This window comes from Hyperolius riggenbachi, chromosome 7 (assembly GCF_040937935.1).
Source record: "Hyperolius riggenbachi isolate aHypRig1 chromosome 7, aHypRig1.pri, whole genome shotgun sequence".
In the NCBI taxonomy this organism is placed as follows: domain Eukaryota; kingdom Metazoa; phylum Chordata; class Amphibia; order Anura; family Hyperoliidae; genus Hyperolius; species Hyperolius riggenbachi.
The window spans coordinates 26,757,275-26,779,277 of NC_090652.1; the positions used below are offsets into that span (position 1 = coordinate 26,757,275).

General features: G+C 45.8%; 1 protein-coding gene across 2 annotated transcripts; it reads right to left on the reverse strand.

Annotated features, from left to right (window-relative positions):
• Nucleotides 1-3,660: 3,660 nt before the first annotated feature.
• On the reverse strand, nucleotides 3,661-14,829 carry LOC137525449 (apoptosis-associated speck-like protein containing a CARD). 2 transcript variants are annotated; one of them, XM_068246540.1, is made up of 3 exons: nucleotides 14,261-14,829; nucleotides 10,064-10,117; nucleotides 3,661-6,639 (listed from the first exon to the last, which is right to left on the reverse strand). In XM_068246540.1, the coding sequence occupies exons 1-3, from the start codon at nucleotides 14,535-14,537 to the stop codon at nucleotides 6,359-6,361; spliced, it is 612 nt and encodes a 203-aa protein (XP_068102641.1). In that variant the 5' UTR covers nucleotides 14,538-14,829; the 3' UTR covers nucleotides 3,661-6,358. The 2 variants fall into 2 exon arrangements, with proteins under 2 accessions (XP_068102641.1, XP_068102642.1); XM_068246541.1 differs by lacking the exon at nucleotides 10,064-10,117.
• Between the last annotated feature and the right edge of the window lie 7,174 nt (nucleotides 14,830-22,003).

Below are 22,003 nucleotides of genomic sequence, written 5' to 3' on the forward strand. Positions count from 1 at the left end.
CTGGTGATATCTGAAGCTGTCAGGTATCTGGGTAAAGAGCACCTGGAGATAATCCTGATTGGCAGCTGTCAGAAGGAGTGGGGTTATCGGCAGCCAATGAACTTTGAGCTCCTGTCACAGCTCAGTGTGGGATGTCATTCTCTCCTCAGTTTCTGTCAGGACAAGCTGCGATCCACCTCCCACCCTCCCTCTTCTTGGACTTTCTGGACTGTCGTAGGCTATTGCCTTTATTGGCGGTAAAAGTTGCCCACGGTGGTGGGCGGGCTAAGTACTTTAGAAGTTGTTCGACTATGATGTGTGTTTGGATATGCTTAACTTTGGATTATTTATGTTTTTTACAGTTTTAATAAAGTTAAGGTTGAATTAATATTTAAAGTATTTCATTAAATAAAAGTATCGAACAACTTTAATTTGAAAACCGCAATAAACAACGCCTTACGGCCAATTTTTATCCACTAAGTTGGTGTGTTTAGTTATATTTAATATTTTATTTTGGGTATGTGCCTCTTAAAGGGACACCTAAGTCAAAAAAAAAAATGAGTTTTACTCACCTGGGGCTTCCAATAGCCCCCTGCAGCTGTCCGGTGCCCTCGCCGTCTCCCTCCAATCCTCCTGGCCCCGCCGGCAGCCACTTCCTGTTTCGGTGACAGGAGCTGACAGGCTGGGGACGCGAGTGATTCTTCGCGTTCCTGGCCACAATAGCGCCATCTATGCTGCTATAGCATATATCATATACCATATAGCAGCATAGAGGGTGCTAATGTGTCTGGGAACGCGAAGAATCACTCGCGTCCCCAGCCTGTCAGCTCCTGTCACTGAAACAGGAAGTGGCTGCCGGCGGGGCCAGGAGGATTGGAGGGAGACGGCGAGGGCACCGGACAGCTGCAGGGGGCTATTGGAAGCCCTGGGTGAGTAAAACTCATTTTTTTTGTTTGACTTAAGTGTCCCTTTAAGTCCCATGCTCTGAGGTACATTATCAGCCAGGATGGAGTAAGATGCTGGTAGAGTGAGGGGCGTGGCTTCTGTGGTACAACCCCTGTCAGGAATGTGTGCATGAAAGTGTTTACACAACAGCAATATAAAAATCATTTGTAGACATGAAATAACTGCATAAAAAGGTATATAAAACAAACGGAACGGGTGGCTTTGCACTTGCCATTTTGTTCTTTTATAAAACGGAATTTCCCCACTACCCGTATACAATGTAAGACGTCTGTGCAGCAGAGGGCACCGGTGTACAGAGAAAAGCGTTGCCCCGCCCATGTCTGCACACGCAAAGCCCTGTTCCCAGGAGCTGACAATTAAAGAGGAAATATATTTTTCTGAGCAGTTGCTTGGTCCAAGTCTCAGCTGGAACATTGGCATAAAATCTGCATCAACTCTGACTTACAGCGAAGTCCCCGTTATCTGGCACCAGTGGAGATCGCCTGATGGTGGATACTTGTGCTTGCTGGTTGCTTGAGCAACCGGCCTAAATAGCACAACCCCCCCCCCCCCCCCCCCCCAACATAGTTACTGAGGCTCCAGTGATGTCTGGCAGTCTCCCTCTATCTGCCCGCGGGCTTCGAGCTGCTCCCGGCATATGTATACGGAAGTCCGAATGTCAGCTGACCAACATTGGGTCATGTGACTCTCTGGCTTCCATATACAGATGCCAGGAGCAACTCGGAACCCACAGGGAGATAGAGGGAGACTACTAACTATTGCTGGAGGCTCAGTAAGTATTTTCCTGCCTGCCAGCACACACATGAAGCCCCCCCAAGGGAGGTCCCAGTTATCCCTTGAGGCATGCTGGTTAGTTGAGACTACAGGTTGCCTGAATTCTGGATAACAGGGACTTTGCTGTATTAACATCTCACTGACCATCGCTATTATGGTGCCCATGTATAAAATCCTGAAGAGGACCTATCATCCAATTCAATCTTTATGATCGATGGTAAACGATTGTTCATGCCTTTTGAGGGCCGGTGCACACCAAGAGATTAGATTTTTTAAAGTGAATGGGAACCGCATTTTTTAAAAAAAGAAGCAAATACTTACCTAAGGAGAGGGAAGGCTCTGGGTCGTATAGAGCCTTCTGTCTCCTCTCTCGGTGCCCTGTATCTTGTGCTGGCTCCCCCCGTTTCAATCCCCCGCCGAAAGGGTATTTGGAAGTCTTTGGGAGCCGTGTCCTCCTGAAGACGTGCGGCTCCATACTGCACAGGCGTGAGCGTGCAAGAGAGCGTGCTTGTGCATGCGCAGTACAGGGCCGCCCGCCCTCCTTTAGGAGCACTCGGGCTCCCTGAAGACTTCTGAAGCCTCCTTCGGCCGGATAAAGCAGTATTTAACTAATTTAGTCAAATACTGCTACCGGGCGAGCCAGCACTGGAACGAGGGGACCAGGAGAGCAGCCGGAAGGCTCTATAGGACCCAAAGCCTTCCCTCTCCTTGGGTAAGTATCTGTCTCATTTTTTTAAATGCGGTTCCCATTCACTTTAAAAATCGCGAAGGTGCTGCATGTAGCATTTTTTGGAGTGATTCAGCCTGGATGAATGTGAAAAATGCTTATTCATTCAAAAACCGCTTTACATAATCTCAAGGCGTTCGCGATTGCAGTTGTGATTTTGTTCTGTACTAGCCCTCACAGACACAGACAAAAACTGATAACCAATTCAATCAGATTGATGGCATAAATACTTTTTCGAATTGATTCCATCAATCCAACCAAATTGGATAGCATTTTTTCTGTCAGTTGGTGGGCATGACCGATCGTTTTCTATCAATCACAATGATCAAATCAGTTAGTGGTCACCCTTAGTGAATTCCTACGCTTTGTCAAAATGACCATCATCTGCCCCGCCCTCCAATCCCTGGCTTTTCATTGGTCAATTTTCCTAGTGGAAACAACGTGTGCAAGGAATGTGTGCATTAGCAAATATTCCTAATGACAAAAAGATAACAGTTTTAGAAGTATATAAAGTAACCCAGAATGGCTGGCTTTGCTGATGCTGTTTGTTCACTTGTAAAACTTAACATAAAACTTTTAATGATTTTTCCCAAGTACCCGTATGCAATATAAGACTGTGCAGCAGAGGGCACCATTGTACAGAGCAATGACTCGCTCTGTACACATAAGGCCTTAAAGGGACACTTAAGCCAGAAAAAAAATGAGTTTTACTCACCTGGGGCTTCTACCAGCCCCCTGCAGCAGTCCTGTGCCCTCGCAGCCACTCACTAATCCTCTGGTCCCCCGCTGCCAGCTAGTTTCATTTTTGCCAACAGGCCCGTCAGGACTGGCCACGCGTAGCTTTTTCTGCATTCCCGACTGTAATTAGCGCTATTGCGGGCCGCAACGCGTACAAAAATACGCATTGCTGCATATCTATGCTTTTGTAATTCGGCAACGCGTATTTTTGTACGCGTTGCGGCCCGCGATAGCACTAATTACAGTCGGGAATGTGGAAAAAGCTACGCGTGGCCAGTCCTGACGGGCCTGTCCTCAAAAACGAAACTAGCTGGCAGCGGGGGACCAGAGGAGCAGTGAGTGGCTGCGAGGGCACAGGACTGCTGCAGGGGGCTGGTAGAAGCCCCAGGTGAGTAAAACTCTTTTTTTTTTTCTGGCTTAAAGTGAACCAGAGACGAAGCACCCTTGTGTATTTTACCATAGAAATCAGTGGGAACATTAGAGAAAACATTTACCATGCTCTCTGTTCCATCCTCACTGCTAAAAGTGTCTGTTATCTAGCTGAGATAAGAATCCCGGACTGAGCATTGATTCTGGCTTTGCTATAATGACTCAGCTATAATGATTCCTGAGCAAAGCCAGCAGGGGGCAGGCTTGGACTTGAAGACAGCAAAGAACACAGTCTCAGCTATAATTATTCTGTAGCAAAGCCAGACCGACTGCTTAGTCGGGATTCTTATCTTAGAGGTGATAACAGGCAAATTAAACAGAGAACAATGTAACAAAGAGCAGATTAGGTGTTTACTGTCATGTTCCCACTGATTTATAAGGTAAAATACATGAGGTTGCTTCATCTCTGGTTCTCTTTAAGGTTCACTTTAAATATGTCCTTTCTGGAAAAGGAATGCTAAGTCCTTGGTTTCAGAATCACAGGCCTTTATGTATATTTTGTAATCTAAGCAGATGTTACAGTCCAAGATGGCTGCTGGGTGATCCTCTGCCCAGCAGCAGGTCTAGTTGCAATCCAGATGATGTTAAGGTGGAGGACTGAAGTCCGCCTGCTGGCAATGTGCTTTTGATGAAGCTGGTTTGGGGGTGTGGCAACGCCTGCCCCCTCTGAATTACCCCCCAATGGCAGCCCACCTCCTCCTAGGAGGATTTTGAGCTTAAATTGTAAAGCACTGTAATCATAAACGATAAATGTCATATTTAGGTGGATAGCAGATTCATAATTGTCAGAAAATAACGATTAATATGACATCTTGCATGAGTGCGTTAGGCTGTCCTTTCCCCGAGAAGGGTCGTACACCAATAACAGGACAGGTTATTGTTATGAATTTTATACCAGCACATTGGGCAGATTTTAACGCATAAGTCTATATGAATTTCATAGCTGTGCTCTACACAGTTTTTATTTAACAGACCGAAATCATAAACCACATGCATTTAAATCTGTTCCCCAGCGGTGCCAGTGCGGCTAGCTCTTCCGTGGACCCCTGTGGAGCTAGCTTCCTTGCTACCCTTTCATTGCAGGGCAACCACATGGCAGAAGCAGTTGACACATATCTGAGGGTCTGCCAGAGAGCAAAACCTTTGTTCTCAGGTAATTAAAAATAAACACTAGCCTAATTACCACATCAACAGAGTCATCCTGCACTTAGGTTAATGAGCTATTTCTCTGCTTCGAGAGGGAGAGATCCCAGGCTGGGCTGCAAGCAGCCCCTACAAATTCAATCCAGATTCTATAGTTAATCGCAATCGGTGCAGAAAATCGATTGCGATCGCATGTTTTCACGGGCGGTTCAAGGACGCCGTCTGCGGTAGTGAAACCGTCCGTGTCAGGGGTCCCTTTTAAATTTTTGCTAATGAATGTAAGTGCACTGTCACTGTACAACAATGTAGTAGCACCAAGCACTGGTGATAAGGCAGAATGGTCTCAGGTCAGTCTCTCTGCAGTGTAATGGAGAGGACTGGGTGTTTTAGAGGCTATTAACAGGTAAGGAGGACATTGACAACCTAATTTTTACAGGCAGCACGGAATCAAGTGAGAAGAGGGGTCTCCGGGTAATATGATAAAATTACATTCCAATTAAAAGTCTACCTGAGCCAAAGTTTGGCTCCAAAAATCACATACTAACCTCTGGAAGCCTCTGGATCTATAGAGGCTTCTCTCGCCGTCCTTCAGTCCCCCTTCTCTGAGCGCAGACTCTCCAAAGATCAATCTGTAATCAGATCGGGAGCGCGCACCTCTTCAAGCACCAGTGCGGGCGTAGTGAGCCTGCGTGACTTCAGCCACGCCTGCGCATGCATGGTGGAGGACCGGAGGACAGCATGGGAAGACTCTGAAGGATCCAGAGGCCTCTCCTTAGGTAAACATTTACTCTTTTCAACACCTTGAGTTCTCTTTAAAGGACCTCTATTGTGTACAGTGAAATGAGCCATAAATTACTGTATTTTTTGGACTATAAGACTCACTTTTTCTCCCTAAAAAGTGTGGGGGGGGGGGGGAGTCACAGCGTCTTATAGTCCAAATGCAGGGAGTTCCTGACTTGTGAACGCCTGCTAATATGAACCTCCAACCCGCCGCAATGTCCAGGACTCCCTGTACTGTGGTCATGCAGAGGAGGACACGGAGACACAAAGGGGCATAGAGGAGGACACAAGGAGGACAGAGGCAGACACATGGGGACACAGAGAGACACAAGAGGTACAAGGGGGCATGATGTACAAAGGGTGGCATAATCCACAAGAGGCCCCTTCACCATGGATGCACCAGGTTTAGTATCTATTTTTTCTACCTCGTTTTTGTCCTCTAAGCCTAGGTGCGTCTTATGGTCAGGAGTGTCAGGATACGTTACTTTTCTCCTATGTTGCTGTCACTTACAGTAGGTAGTAGAGATTTGACAGAAGCGACAGGTTTTGGACTAGCCATCTCCTCACGGTATGCTGAGAATCGCCCAGGAAGAGAAAGGCTAGCCCAAAACCTGTTAGTTCCGTCAGATTTCTACTACTTACTTTAAGTGGCAGCAACATAGGAGAAAAGTAATTTATTGCTCATTTTACTCTGGAAGAAATTATACTTATTTGTATGCATTTATGTGTATATTAAATTTTACAATTTTTGAGATAGTGGTCCTTTTAAATATACAGTAGGTGAGGTAATATGTGGTAAACCCCCTAGAGAGCTTAGGACCTCTATAGATCTCTGACCAAAGGGCCATTGATATCCTTTAGGACTTGGTAGAAGAAATCCTTATCAGCCTTCCCCCAGCTTCTGCTGCAAACATAGAGCTCTCTCATCTGCTCCTGAGAAGTTCCTTTGCTCCGTATCTTGTCATACTGCTCGTAAGACAGCAGCTCCTTGGTCAGAAGAGGGTCCAGGAGACCAGACACATTACAATGTCGGCTGACCAGAGCTTCTCGGTGTTTATCTATAAAGTGTATCTCCTTTGGTAGTGAGGCAGATGAGGAAGAAACTGCAATAAGAAGAAAAACGCCTTTTTAGAAAACCATGGAAATAGTTTACAGAAGAAAAGTTTTTCATCTGTCAGTGTTAGTTGTGTTGACTTGGCTTCATCTCCTCACCGACAAGCCACGCAGTGAAATAACTACTGCAATGCAGTGGCGGACTAACAGGGGTGGTGGCAGGAGCAGGCCGCTCCGGGTGTCACCATGGAGGGGGGGTGACACTGGAAACCTGCAGCTGCCGAATGCAGTATTGTGAGCAAAAGCAAGCTGTGCCGTTAGCTCACCTGGTCCACTGATGGAGTCCACCGATGTCCGAGCTCCTGCTACGCTCAGCTCTCCCCCAGTGCTGGCATCTCTTCCTGCACTTGTGTAATCACGAGGTGCAGGAAGACATGCCGGGCACTAGGGGAAGAGTTGAGTGGTGACAGGACGATGCATCGGTGGACTCTGGCGGTGGAGCAGGTGAGATAACACAGCTTGCTTCCGCTCGCAATACTCTGCAGTAACTGAGTGTTAGGTGAAGGTGGGCAGAGTGTAAGGCATAGGTGGGGTGCGGGAACTTCAATTAGCTATGCAGAGTCTGCATTGCTGATTGAGGTACCCCATCCCACCTATGCCTTAAACTCTGCCCACCTTCACCTAACAATTAACTGAGGCCCCCACCGACGCCTAATTCTGACCTAACTCTACACCTACACCTAACACTCACTGCCACCACATATACGCCTAACATTATTCTCCCCCCCTTACCTACACCTAACACTAACTTCCCCCATACTTTGCCTAACACTACCCTCCCTCACCTATGCCTTAGACTCTGCCCACCTTCACCTAACACTACAGTAACTGGGGCCCCCACCTACGCCTAGCACTAACTTGACTCCATACCTACACCTATCACTAACCTAACTCCAAACCTACACCTAGCACTAACCCACCACTTATGCCTAACATTATTCTCCCCCCTTACCTACACCTAACACTAAGGGCTCTTTTCCACCTGCAATCGCTAGCGTTCACGCTGAACGCTAGCGATTGCTGAATCGCAAAACCGGCGATTCCCCCGACGTTCGCGGCCGCGATTTTGCTATGCTATGCACTGCATAGCAAAATCGCGGCAATTATCGCTCCGCCGCGCGTTCACGTTCCTGACAAAAACGAATCGCGGTAGTGGAAATGACCTACCGCGATTCCTATGTTAAAAAGCAAACCGTAGCGATTGTAAAATCGCTAGCGGTTTGCGGTTTTGCGATTCAGCCAGCGCAAACGCGCTGGTGGAAAAGGGCCCTAACTTCCTTCCTACCTATGCCCAACACTACCCTTCCTCACCTATGCCTACCTATGAGTAACCAGAGCAGTGTTGTGGCATGCTTCACTCACTTGGGGGAAGGAGTGTAATTTAAAGAATACCAAAGCTGAAAATGTTTGGAGAAATGGGGGGAGCAGGTATATATTACCATCCGTCCTGATACCCACCGCTCCCCGCATTCTCCCCGCCAGGGTCAGGCTTACTGCGCTGGCCGGGCTGTGCACATCCTACCGCGCACACCTGTGGCCGGGAATGCACTGCGCATGCGTATGGTGTCATTTAGTCATTCGCAGTGAAGTCATACGTTTCTCCAAACATTTTCAGCTCTGGTATCTTTTAATACCCATCACCGGGTGTCAAATGCCCTAGGGATGCCACTGCTGGAATGTATGTCAGCATTATGTTACTGTCTTCTGAAAACCCCTGTTGCATTCTGTGCAGACGTCAACACATCACTCTGGGTAAAAATTAGTCAGTAAGCCAATTAGCCTTTCACACGGCAAACTTAACTAAGGAGTTGTCAGCTATCAGCCCGCCGGCCATAAGTGCCTTTGGCAGCATTTTTAAAGTTGGCCATATATCAGGCGACTTGGCAGCCGTTCAACGATTTGATTATTATAATCGAATTGGATGAAAATTGGTTCCACTAAGTGCATGCTCGATTGACAATGCAACCAATTTTGGGAGGAAAATTGGTCTCATTCTCGATCGCGCATGCTGCAAGATGTTGGGCTGACTTGCTTGATCAGGTGCGCGTCGAGAACAGCCACGCACCGCGGCAGGAATGGCCGAAACCCCCAACGCTGTCCCCTAATGTAAAATGTCCCCACGGTGCCCAGTGTAAAGTATACATTACCTGTCCACAGCCTGCGCTTGTCCCTCCGCTGCCCAGGCGCATTCCCCTCTCCATATACACGCATCCCACGTGGTTTCCAAACCATGTGGGGTGTGTGTGTATGTAGAAGAAATCCCGGAAGCCAGCAGAGGGACAAGCGCAGGCCGCAGACAGGTAATGTATACTTTACACTGGGCACCGTGGGGACATTTTACATTAGAGGACAGCCCCTTTGCCTCTATGGTAGCGCCGGCTCTCTTGCATATGTTCCTCTACCTGGCCAATTTTTGAATCCGATGCCAGCGAGAAAACCACATGAGACGGGATGGTCGGAAATGAAGACTTCCGATTCTGACGAAATTTACGCTTTCCGAAAATTTACTTTCCGGCTCTGCAGATTATCCGCGGAAGTCCAGTTTTAAGATTTCCGCAAAATGTTCTTTGTCAATACAGTTCGTTGATTGTAAACATTGAAAAACAAAATTTCAGAATCTGCGGCTGTATGCTGTTATGCGGAATCCACATGTCCGATTGGCAACTGCATTAAACTGGTTAGGGTTGATTCGTTTAATACTTCTGAAATCTTCTGATTGGCCTAAAATCACCACGGTAATCCCATTTCCACAGAAAAATTCAGCATTCTCTGATTGGCCCTAAAATTACAGCGGTAATCTGATTTTCTCTGATTGGTCCAAGGCTTCCGAGTTCTGTGATTGGCCTAAAATTTCCAACTTTGGGTAATGTGGTATTTCTATGGAATTTCTATTTCCATATACCGATTTCCGCTGTGGTAAGGGTATTCCCAATTGGAAGCTCAGAAATTAACATTCTGCTGAAATTTTCCGACCATTCCTAGGCTGAATGAGCCTAAAGACGTGATTTTTTTAAATTTGAAACAGTGGAGTGATCTGGCCATCGTGGTGGACATACAGCAGCTGGATTCACCTTGGTAAGCGCGGAGAGCTTCCTATAGCCAGGAACACAGCTACGATGGTCAGTAGAAGCTCTGCTCTGTGACACTGTGGACATCTGGTCACTATAATTCATGACAACAGGCATAGCAGAACAACGAGGAACTTGTTCCCCGGCTGAGAGTGCAAAACTGGCTGTACATGGGGTCAGTTTTTTTCCAGTAGATTCAAAAAGTGACCTATTTCCCCCAACATGTGACCTATTGCCCCAACACACCCGTTCAATCAACGGCCAACCTATTGTGAACAATTTACCCATTGAAAGAGTGATCGGTATGGTGGTAAAATGGACCAAATGGAGGCTGAGGGTTCCTTACCATCATCTGTAGGTTCCGGCCCTTTGGGTTTTGTGGTACATCCAGAGCCGGTCACTGAAATAGAAGGTATAGATTAGTATGTGTATCCCACATCCCACCTCGCTTTCTGCACAGGTAAACTGAGAACTAATGTTATTCAATTGGCCTGTGCACACTTGCATGTGTTTTCCCATGCAGATAAAACTGACAGCAGTGAGGCACTACACACATTTTCTCTATCAATTACATTAGCCTCTGTGATAAAACGGCATGTTTTCACACATACAGACACAGGTGGGGGTTGATTCACTAAAGTGTGATAAGACAAATATCACACCTTATCAAAGATATCACACGTTATCAGAGTAGCATAGAGAGCGCTACAAACGTATGCCTGCTAATTGGCAATGGCACTCGTTCTGCCCTGAGCCCCTGTGGGTTCGTAGCGCTGGCTATGCTACTCTGATAAGGCGTGTTAACTTTGATACCGTGTGATATCTTTGATAAGGTGTGATATTTGTCATATCACGGTTTAGTGAATGTAGAAAACTTATACAGAAAACTGTCAATGAGTGCTCCCAGCCTCAGCTTATTACACTCACTCTGTCCATCTCTGATAGAGCAGAATCACAGGGGTGTTAAACTCAAATACATAAAGGGCCGAAATTGTACACTGAGACCTAGCCGCAGGCCAACCTCAATGTCCAGTGGCCACCTCCCTTCCTGATAAAGTTCCCAGGTATCTAATGGCCCCCTTCCAACCCCTATACAGTACCCTGGTGTCTCGTGGTCCTTTCTCCCTTATAGAGTTCCCTGGTGTCTAGAGGCCCCCACCCTTCCCTATATAGTTCCCTGGTGTCTAGAGGCCCCCACCCCCCTATACAATTCCCTGGTGTTTAGTGCTTTCCCCCTACTCCCCCCCCCCCCCCCCTATATGGCTTCCCTGGTGTTCCAGGACTTCATCACCAATATAGCTTCCTTGATAGTCTAGAGAGGGCCAAACATAATGCAAACTGGGGAAACCCCTCGAGGGCCAAATTTAACGGCTCTGAGGGCCAGATTTGGACATATGCATTAGGACAATTGTGCTGAGAGCATAACGTTTTTTCTCTCTGTGCCCTTAGTTGTCAGTCTCTCAGGACAGGGAAAAGAATCTTCTTGCCCCATGGGACCCCCTGCAGCTGCATCCCTTTCAGGGTCTATGGGTTCTGAACCAACTCTGATTATTCCCCTGGAACATTATAGCTCAGTCTGGCTGCATCACACTAGTAGCCACCCTCCCCTCCATGTTATGGTATGTGTGACTCTTTGCACGTTTATCACTTCCTGTTCCCTGCAGCAAGCACAGGCCTTCCGGGCAAAACAAAAACACTGACTAAAACACAACCCAAACATGGTAACAGCACAATATCTGTCATGATTACCTTTTATTGGACTCTTATCTACGCTGAGTAACCTGCCTGGGTTTACTCAGTCACTGGACTGCTGCCCGGTGCTATAAAGCTCTGAAACACTTCCAGGGAAAGTCCCGACTACTGCAGGTCTTCCCTCAGGTCTCCTGAATCAGAACAGTCTCTCCTAAACATGTCCTCACAGCACAATAGGAGGGGAGCGTATTTACAGTGCGGCATGTATAGTAAAATATTGGTAATTGTAATTACAGATATTTTACTATGTACTACACTAAACCTAACCCTCTTTTTGGGGTGCCTACCCCTAACCCCCCCCCCCCATCTAATGCCTAACCCCAACCCGCACCTAATGCCTAGCCCCCCCACACACACACACACCTAATACCTAGCCCTAACTTTTACACCTAATACAATCCCTAAACCCACCCCTTCTAATACCAAGCCCTCACCTCCCCACCCAATACCTACTTCCCCTCTTCTAATACCTAGCCCTCACCTACCCACCCAATACCTACTTCCCCCCTTCTAATACCTACCCTAACCCCCTCACCTAATGCCTAGCTCTAACCTTCACACCTAGTGCCTCACCGTAACCTCCCCACCTAATGCATAACCCATAGCCGAGTCACTATTTGCCCATCGGTGCCTAGGTGGGGTTACCTGTAAATTATGCAGTGTTGGTGAGGACAGGTTTAGAAGACACCGATTTAGATGCTCCAGTGGTGTTGATTTACCACCAGTACTAACATGAGGGTTCCAGAAAACGTGGACTTGATCCCCTATAGCTTCTCTGTTATCTGGTGGAAAATGTTTGCAACCATTGACTGGGGTCATATTGGGGTAGCTGTAAACCCACTAAACATTTGGTCATGTGACTGTAGTCAAGTGCAGCACCCACGCCAAGAATCTTTTATTCAAAGCCCAGATTTGATATACTAGATTGTAGTGTTCTCCATAATTTTTAGTACCTTTGTGCAGCCAAGGAGGTCCCATCACTGGCTCAGCCTCTAGGAAAGCAGCCCAGTTCTGTAAGGAGAGACCCCCCCCCCCCTCAATATCCCCAAACACACATACACCTCCTACCCAACTCCTTATGGGAGAGAGTAATGGTGTCTACATGTGTTATGTGACCTTCAGCAGATGGTCCCCAAATAGTGGGGCCACCAGGTGGGGACGGGCAAGGTGTTGTGAATTTTGGAAGAATCAAATTTTTTCTGGAGGGCCCAAAGTTTTTTTTAGCTATGCTCTTGGGTCTCTGGTAGAGGGAAAATCTGTCCAATGAGGACAACACACCCACCCCCAAAATCGCTCCTTAAAAGTTTTCCCACCTTCTCCACGCTATTCTGAGATTTAAGTAGCCCTGTATCAGAGAAATAAAATAATGAAGCTCATGGTGGGTAGATAACCTCTTCCCGAGTCTCCGGATGCTGCTCGTTGTCTTCGGGGTCCCTCCTGTTCCTCATACCCAGCCCCCTTACCTCCTGAGCTTTCCAGAAGTTCCTCTGAGCGGTGCCCAGTGATTCTGAACTGCACATGCACGAATTTCAAGCTGCACATGAAAGAAAGCACTCGTGAACGAGCCTGTGCAGCTGTGAATCGCTCCGCACCGCTCGAGGGAACCTCTGAAAGAAGTTCTCAGAGAATGGAGAATAGGAGAACATGAGCAACATTAGGAGACTCAGGAGGAGAAGGTCATCTAGCCCACCATGGCCTTCATTCAATTTTTAGTTCCCTAGATTCAGGTGTACTTTAAGACAGCCCAGTTCCATGGAAAACCTGAGAAGGGTTTCCAGGGTATATTTATACTTACCTGGGGCTTCCTCTGGCCCCATGATGTGCGTGAGCTCCCTCACCATCCTCTCCGGTCGCTCCATTGCCTTCTAATCCTCCCTGTTGACCCGGCCATGCTCTTCAGTGCAGGCGCGGCCCAGCCTACCCCGTCGCACTGTGTGTAGTACTGCACAAGTGCAGAATGCTCCAGGGCACGGGAGCACAGTGGGAGCACGCGCAGTCAAGCCATGCATGTCAAGGACTGGCCGCGACTGGCTAGATTACCGGAGGGGATTAGAAAACCATGAAGCGACTGGAGAGGATGGCGAGGGCGACAACGCACCCCATATGGCTGGAGGAAGCCCAAGGTAAGTATAAATATACCCTTTAGTCTCATCTCAGGTACACTTTAAGTTTGTTATAGATAACAAGTTCTTGATGTGGGTGTATTCATGCAACGAAAAGGCACAAACTCGAACTCACTAACCTTTCAGCAATCCAAGCTATGTTGTCATGACCCAGAGGAGGGGTTACAAATGTTTGCCACCTAATAGCAGACAGGTCTACTTCATTGGATCACACGGGTTCTGGTCTACAACCCTGACGTTCATGCAACAATCAGGGGCGTATCTGGGCAATATAGCGCCTATGGCAAACACTGGAATCGGGCCCTCCCAGCATAGGTAATGAGACGAGTATCCCCCCTTCCCGTATAAATAACCCCCTGCCCAGTATAGGTTGCTAGAGTTAACCTCCCCAAGTATAAGTAAACAGAGTTAGCTCCCTAGTATAGGTAGCGCCCAGTTTAGGATGCCCTCCCAGTATAGGTAGTGAGAGATGTCCTCCAGTATAAGAGCAGGTACAAATCCCCGAGAGGCTCAGTATGGCGGTGGAGCATGAGGGAGGAGGGGGCAGCTATGGTGCTGTGGCGCCCATGGCACGAGTCATGCCTGCACCACTCTAGATACGCCTCTGGCAACAATCAATGCATTCCCGTCATATCAGACCACCATCTAATGCCTGTGAGCAGCGTTACCAGTTTGCAGATCTTTCTTGAGGTCCTCAGCCACTTGCTTCTCATTGATGGCATCCAGGACAGCCAGAGTTAGCTCAGCCCCATAGTCATCCTTGTAGTAACTGCGGATCAGGTCCACAGCATCATCAGGGTCTGCTTTCTCTAGCCTTCCTCTGGGGATCTTGCTGTAGCCCTCCTTAATCGTCCAATCATTCAGCTTGTTGCGGAACTTCTTGAAGCTGCTGCCGGTCAATTCCTCCAGGGCGGTTATTAGGACATCTCTCACGGTTCTCGCCATCTCCTCTTACACTAGTCCAGCTGTGAAGGCTCCTGTTCTTCTGAAGAACTTCTTGTCAGTGAGGAAGGTTTCCCGCCCTACCACTCTACTATAAGCCCAAACTGAAAGTGAAACCAAATCCTTACATCTGGTGTTGGCTGGGATCCTGATGGGTTCCCTGGTATTGAATGGCTGCATGAGCAATCTCCTCTCTAGCAGGTTATGTTAGTTCTTCTTCCAGCAGCAGATTCATTTTCACAGGCGGTTATGTTGCACTGCACAAGCTCAGCCTAGTTGTTGCACAAGTTCAGCCTTGCAGGCTGCAGATACTCCTCCTCCACCCTCCAGGAAATAGTCTACTCTTCCTGGAATGCTAGTTTCTACTCAGAGTTGTTTATTATGCTGTACTTGACTTTGAGGCAGGGAACACACTTGTCTTTCAGTTTTCTGCGCGCGTTTTCCTGCATACTTTTTCTGCACACCAAGTGTGTTTCTATGCAGGAAAACACACGCGTTTTTTCACAGCAGCTGATGTAGTTGATAGAGAAAACTGACAAAATGTGCAGAATCAGGATGCAGAATGTCAGTTTTTTTTCTGCGCGCGAACAACATATTAAGTGTGTACTAGCCCATTGATTAACATGAGTTCTCAGTTTTTCTGTGCAGAAAACGCGCACGAAAACAGTCAAGTGTGTTCCCTGCCTGACACGTTTGTACTGTGCGTTATTTAAACAGTGTCATTGTGCAAGGGAGCTGTGGAGAGGCAAAATAACCAGGCCTGAACATAATCAGGCAGTGCTCAAACATAGCTGCATACACGTGAGATAGAAGTATTTTTGGGAAATGAACAATCAATGATCGATCTGCCAATAATTGTTATAAAATAGTTTAAGGCCTAGTGCACACCAAGCGGTTTTGGTAGCGGTTTCAAAAACGCTGCCGCTTCTGAAAACGCTTGGCTAATGTGTCTCAATAGGATGGTGCACACCGGCGGTTTGAGGTTTTTAGCAAACCGCAAACATGGCTCCTGCAGCATTTTTGCGGTTTGCAGATGTGTTTCTGCCTCAATGTAAAGTATAGGAAAAGCTCAAACCGCTCTGAACAACGCTATATCAGAGCGGTTTTCCAGGCGTTTTTGTTGCAGAAGTTGTTCAGTAACAGCTTTACTGTAACAATTTTTGAAATCTGCTACACAAAAACGCTCTAAAAAATGCTAGGCATGTTTAGAAAACCTCTCTAAACATGCCTAGAATTGCTCTGAAATCTGCTTCAAAAACCTCTAGCGCTTTGCAGATCTGCTAGAGGTTTTCGGTGTGCACTGGGCCTAGAACAGAACACTCAAGCAGCTTGAGGTGACCCAAAACTACTAGGAAATTAAAATATTACTAAAAATCTACTCTATAAAATAGTTTGCAAAAGACCTCTAAAGTTAGCGATAAAATATTATATTTGTCTCTCAATCTTTCAAATTCATCCCGGTGGATCTGGTCTGCCGATGATCATTCATTAAACAAAGGGTGTGTGAGATCTGTAGATAAAACAATCTGTTGTTCAAATCCTCCTAACAAATCTATGTAGCAGATTGATTCCTTGGTTTGCAAATTTTTATCTGTCGTGTGAACAGATATTTGAACAGATATTTAAAAAATTGTATGGTGTATGGCCACCTTAAAGGTGGGTCTTTAAGGTGGCCACACACCATACAATTTTTTAAATATCTGTTCAATTCAAGAATTGCAACCAATTTGTTTGACTGATTGTAACATTTCAAAAATTTGACCAATGTACCACACACATATGTTCAATTTTTCCTCAATTATGATATAAATCATTGGAAAATCTGAGAAAACTGCTTGGGTATATATATTAACCACTTGAGGACCACAGTCTTTCTACCCCTTAAGGACCAGAGCCTTTTTTTCCATTCAGACCACTGCAGCTTTCACGGTTTATTGCTCGGTCATACAACCTACCACCTAAATGAATTTTACCTCCTTTTCTTGTCACTAATACAGCTTTCTTTTGGTGCTATTTGATTGCTGCTGCAAGTTTTACTTTTTATTATATTCATCAAAAAAGACATGAATTTTGTCAAAAAAATTATTTTTTTTAACATTCTGTGATAAAATTTGTCAAATAAAGTAAAATTTCTGTATACATTTTTGTCCAAACTTATTGTGCTACATGTCTTTGATTAAAAAAAAAAACATTCAGTGTATATTTATTGGTTTGGGTAAAAGTTATAGCGTTTACAAACACTATACTGCATTGGCATTTTAGGGGCCCTAAACCGTGAGTAGTCTAGAAACCAAATGCCTCAAAATGACTGTTCAGGGGTATAAGCATCTGCAAATTTTGATGACAGGTGGTCTATGAGGGGGCGAATTTTGTGGAACCGGTCATAAGCAGGGTGGCCTCTTAGATGACAGGTTGTATCGGGCCTGATCTGATGGATAGGAGTGCTAGGCGGGTGACAGGAGGTGATTGATGGGTGTCTCAGAGGGTGATTAGAGGGGAAAATAGATGCAATCAATGCATTGGGGAGGTGATCGGAAGGGGGTCTGAGGGGGATCTGAGGGTTTGGCCGAGTGATCATGAGCCCACACGGGGCAAATTAGGGCCTGATCTGATGGGTAGGTGTGCTAGGGGGTGACAGGTGGTGACAGGAGGTGATTGATGAGTGTCTCAAGGTGTGATTAGAGAGGGGGAATAGATGCAAGCAATGCACTGGCAAGGTGATCAGGGCTTGGGTCTGAGGGCGCTCTGAGGGTGTGGGCGGGTGATTGGGTGCCCTAGGGGCAGATAGGGGCGATCTGATGGTGTGGGTGATCAGATTGCCCGCAAGGGGCAGGTTAGGGGCTGATTGATGGGTGGCAGTGACAGGGGGTGATTGACGGGTGATTGATGGGTGATTGACAGGTGATCAGGGGGATAGATGCATACAGTACACAGGGGGGGGGGGGGGGGTCTGGGGAGAATCTGAGGGGTGATCAGGAGTCCCCAGGGGGCAGTTTAGTTTAGGAAATAAAAAAAAATAGCGTTGACAGATAGTGACAGGGAGTGATTGATTGGTGATTAGGGGAGTGATTCAATTCAATTCACCTTATTGTCATTGTGTAACACAACGAAATTATTTTTCATGACAACCCCACGGTGCATATAGGGAACATAGTGATAGTAACAAGGAAGAGAAGAAATTATACAAGTATGCCAGGTATTACAGATGTTTAAACAATTTGTACACAGTGTTAATTATTTCAGAGAGGATTCAGAGTTCATCAAGTTTATGGCGGATGGGAAAAAGCTGTCTTTCAGTCTGTTTGTGTGTGTGCGGATTGATCTAAAACGTTTACCTGATGGAAGGAGCTCAAACAGGGCATTTCCAGGGTGAGTGTTGTCCTTGATAATGTTTTTGGCCCTTCTCACGCTGCGAGTATTATACAAAAGTTCCAGTGATGGTAGTTCAGTGCCAATAATGGCTTCTGCTGTTTTAACAACTCGCTGCAGGGCTTCTCTAGTAGCCTTCGTGTAGCTGTTGTACCAGGCCGTCATGCAATTGGTCAGAACGCTTTCTATAGTGCATCTGTAGAAATTAACCAGCAGCTTCTGTGGGAGGTTAGCGCTCCTTAGTTTCCTCAGAAAGTAGAGGCGTTGTTGTGCTTTGCCAGTTAGAGCTAAAGCATTGTCAGCCCAGGACAGGTTCTCTGCGATGGTGACTCCCAAACATTTGAAGCTGGAAACTCTCTCCACAGCCTCTGCATTGATCATTAGCGGTAGGTGAGTGGTCTTTTTGGTGGTCCTAAAGTCCAGAATAATTTCTTTGGTCTTCTTTGTATTTAATAACAGGTTGTTAATGTCGCACCATGCAGTCAGGTTCCTAACTTCTTCTCTGTATGCAACTTCCTCATTGTCTGATATAAGCCCAATGACAGTCATATCATCTGCAAACTTAACAATTATGTTTGAGGTATGGATAGGCTGGCAGTCATGGGTGAAAAGTGCATAGAGGAGAGGGCTTAATACACAGCCCTGTGGCACACCAGTGCTCAGGGTAAGGGTGGAGGATGTCTGTTTTCCTAGTCTGACAGTTTGAGGGCGATTAGTAAGGAAGTCCAATAACCAAGTACATATGGAGGGAGCTAGACCTAGTGCATGGAGTTTGTTGGTCAGCTGGCTAGGTACAATGGTGTTAAATGCTGAGCATCCTAACATAGGAGTTGGGCTTTTCCAGGTGTGAGAGGGCAGCATGGAGAGCTACACAGATGGCATCCTCAGTCGATCTATTTGTTCGGTAAGCAAACTGGTGTTGATCTAGATTTGCTGGGATGGAGGCCTTGATGTGTGTGGCTACCAGTCGTTCAAAGCACTTGGCGATGACATGGGTTAGAGCAACTGGACGATAATCATTAAGACAGGTTATCCTAGGATTTTTTGGGACTGGCACAATGGTTGTAGATTTAAGGCATGATGGAACTACACCCAAGAACAGAGAGAGTTTGAATATTTGTGTAAAAACTTTCGCTAGTTGACCAGCAGAGGCCTGGAGCACACGTCCTTGCACACCATCAGGACCTGCAGCTTTCCTGGTGTTGATATTTGTGAGTGCTTGCTGCACTTCATGTATGTGAAGGATTAAAGGCTGTGAGTCTGTAGTGGGCCCAAAGTTGACTGGAGGCCGATTGTTGTCTTTTTCAAATCTAGCAAAGAAGTTGTTAAGTTCCTCTGCTAGGCTGGGGATGTTATTGTCCAGTGTATATTGAGTGCTATTCTTATTTTTGTAGTCTGTGAATAGTTGAATGCTTTGCCACATCCTCTTTGGGTTTGAGTCATTTTCAAAGTTTTCCTCAATCCTTTCAATATAAGTCGACCCCTATACTTTTATGAAGTGAATCAGACCTAAATTTCTAGACTTATAGTCGAGTATATACAGTATTCATGAAAGTGCTGGGGAAATCGCTATATAAAGCGTATTTTCAAGCAATTTGCGATTTCCCTATACCTTCCATTGAAGCAAATCGCCCCAAAAATAGTACAGGCAGCGCTTTGGTGAGCGGATCGGAATCGAACCACTCAGATGTGAACACTCTCATAGGGAATCATTGCACAAGCCAGGGCCAGATTTACATCACAGGAGCCTATAGGCACAGATGTCCTGGCACCCTAGACTTTGCCCGCCATTAATTTACAAACATCCAACAAACCGCACCACAAGTGTGCCGGCTGTCCCAACTGTCACTTCTTGCTTACTTCCCTTGCCCATCATAGGTAGCTACATGTGCCCCTTAGTCTTAGGTAGCCAGAGCTATCCTCGGTATTAAGTAGGTAGAGGTACCCCCAACTTAAAAGAAATCTGGTCAGTGGAATGCTGAGACCCGGGTGAGTAGCCTCTAATTTACACTCTGCTCAGTACTCTGCATAGAGAAGGAGGGAGGGAGGCACTCTGGGAGGGAGAGTGAGCCGCCTTCCATCATCAGGCGCCTGTAGGCACGAGCCTACAGTGCCTTATGTCAAATCCAGCCCCGGCACAAGCGCTTTTAGGGCAATTTTGCAAATCGCCAGCGCTTAAAGGGAATTTAGAGATGAAGCACCCTTGTGTATTTTACCATATATATCAGTAAGAACATTAGAGAAAACACTTACCATACTCTCTGTTTCATCCTCACTGCTAAAAGTGTCTGTTATCAGCTGTGATAAGAATCCCGGACTGAGCATTCAGTCTGGCTTTACAGGGAATAATTATAGCTGAGTCATTATAGCAGAGCCACAAGGGGGCAGGCTTGGGCTTGAAAAGACACCAGAGAAGACAGACTCAGCTATAATCTTTCCATAGCAAAGCTAGACTGAGTGCTCAGTCGGGGATTCTTATCAGAGGTGATAACAGTCAGATTAAACAGAGAACAATGAAACAAAGAGCAGATTAGGTGTTAACTGTCATGTTCCCACTGATTTATAAGGTAAAATACAAGAGGGTGCTTCATCTCTGGTTCTCTTTAAAAAGGTGTGAACAAGCCCGGAGAGAGTACACGCTATGCTGGGAAATAATCCTGGGCATGTAGAATATTGAGACATTGTCCAGAATTTTGACATTCCTCACTATAAAATGATCCAATTTTACGGCAGTTCGATAACAACGACCAGATTTCCCAAACAATCGATAGCTTTTTTCTATTCGAGCAAGAAATCAGATTGGATTTCCCGTTTTTATTCGAGATAAGTTAATCGGGAGTGGTGGATTTTTCTGATCAATTTTTATGAAGATTAATTGGTGTGTAGTGGAAGATTTTCAATTTATTAATATATACACCAAAGCAATTTTCTTAGAGTAGGCAATCATTTTTTTTATCATAATTGGGGAAAAATTGAACATAGGTGTGTGGAACATTGGTCAGATTTTTGAATTGTTACAATCAGTCAGAAAAATGTATTGCAATTCTTGCTCTTGAATTGAACAGATATTTAAAAAATTGTATGGTATGTGGCCACCTTTAGGGGTGTACTCACTTTTGTTGCTAGAACTTTAGACATTAATGCGGTATAAAATCCTGACATAATATTCAATAAAAACATATGTTCCTACTTTTTATATGCCATACGGTTATCATATTTGCATTTGTGCACAAGTATTATTATTCATTTAGAAATGACAAGTTCCCAAAAGTACAGTTTTTTGCTTTGAGAGCTGCCTTTGCATTTTATTCATAACTGGTTTTATTCATCTTGTATTGAAGGCAGAAATGCTTTGAATGTCTTTCTGTGTCCACCAGCTTCTGCACAGTCAGAGAATGTGTCACATTCCTCACTTGATACAATTAATGTCTTGAGGACTGCAGGGCTAAACGCCCCTAGTGACCAGGCCATTTTTAGTAAAATTGGCCACTGCAGCTTTAAAGAAAACCTGAACTGAAAATTAAAAGTCAAAATAAGCATACACAAGTCATACTTTCCATCCATGTAGTCTACTCCTCAATGTCTTTCTCCTGTCCTGCGTCCTGTTTGTTCACTGTGATCAAGGGAATTTTCCCTCCTCCATTTTGAAAATGGCCATTACCCATAACAGCTTTCTGGTCAGCACACAGTTAAACTGTAACATCGCCCACTTGAGCCATAGGGAAACATGGACATTACCTGGCACATCCGTTTTCCTCTCAGCTATAACTGACAGCAACTGATATTTTACTGACAGCAACTGATATATTTCAGATCTGACAAAATGTTGTCAGAACTGGAAGGGATTATTGTCAGAAGAAAATGGTGAGCTTCTGAGAGGAACTGATGGCAAGGTAACTGTAATGTTCATTTGAAGTTACCTCATGTGTTTATTTTAAATATTTTTACTCAGTACAGGTTCTCTTTAAGGCTAAGCTGCAGGGCCGCACAACACAGCACACAAGTGATTCCCCCCCCCTTTTCTCCCCACCAACAGAGCTCTCTGTTGGTGGGCTCTGATCGCTCCCCCCATGTTTATTTTTTTTATAAGAAATATTATT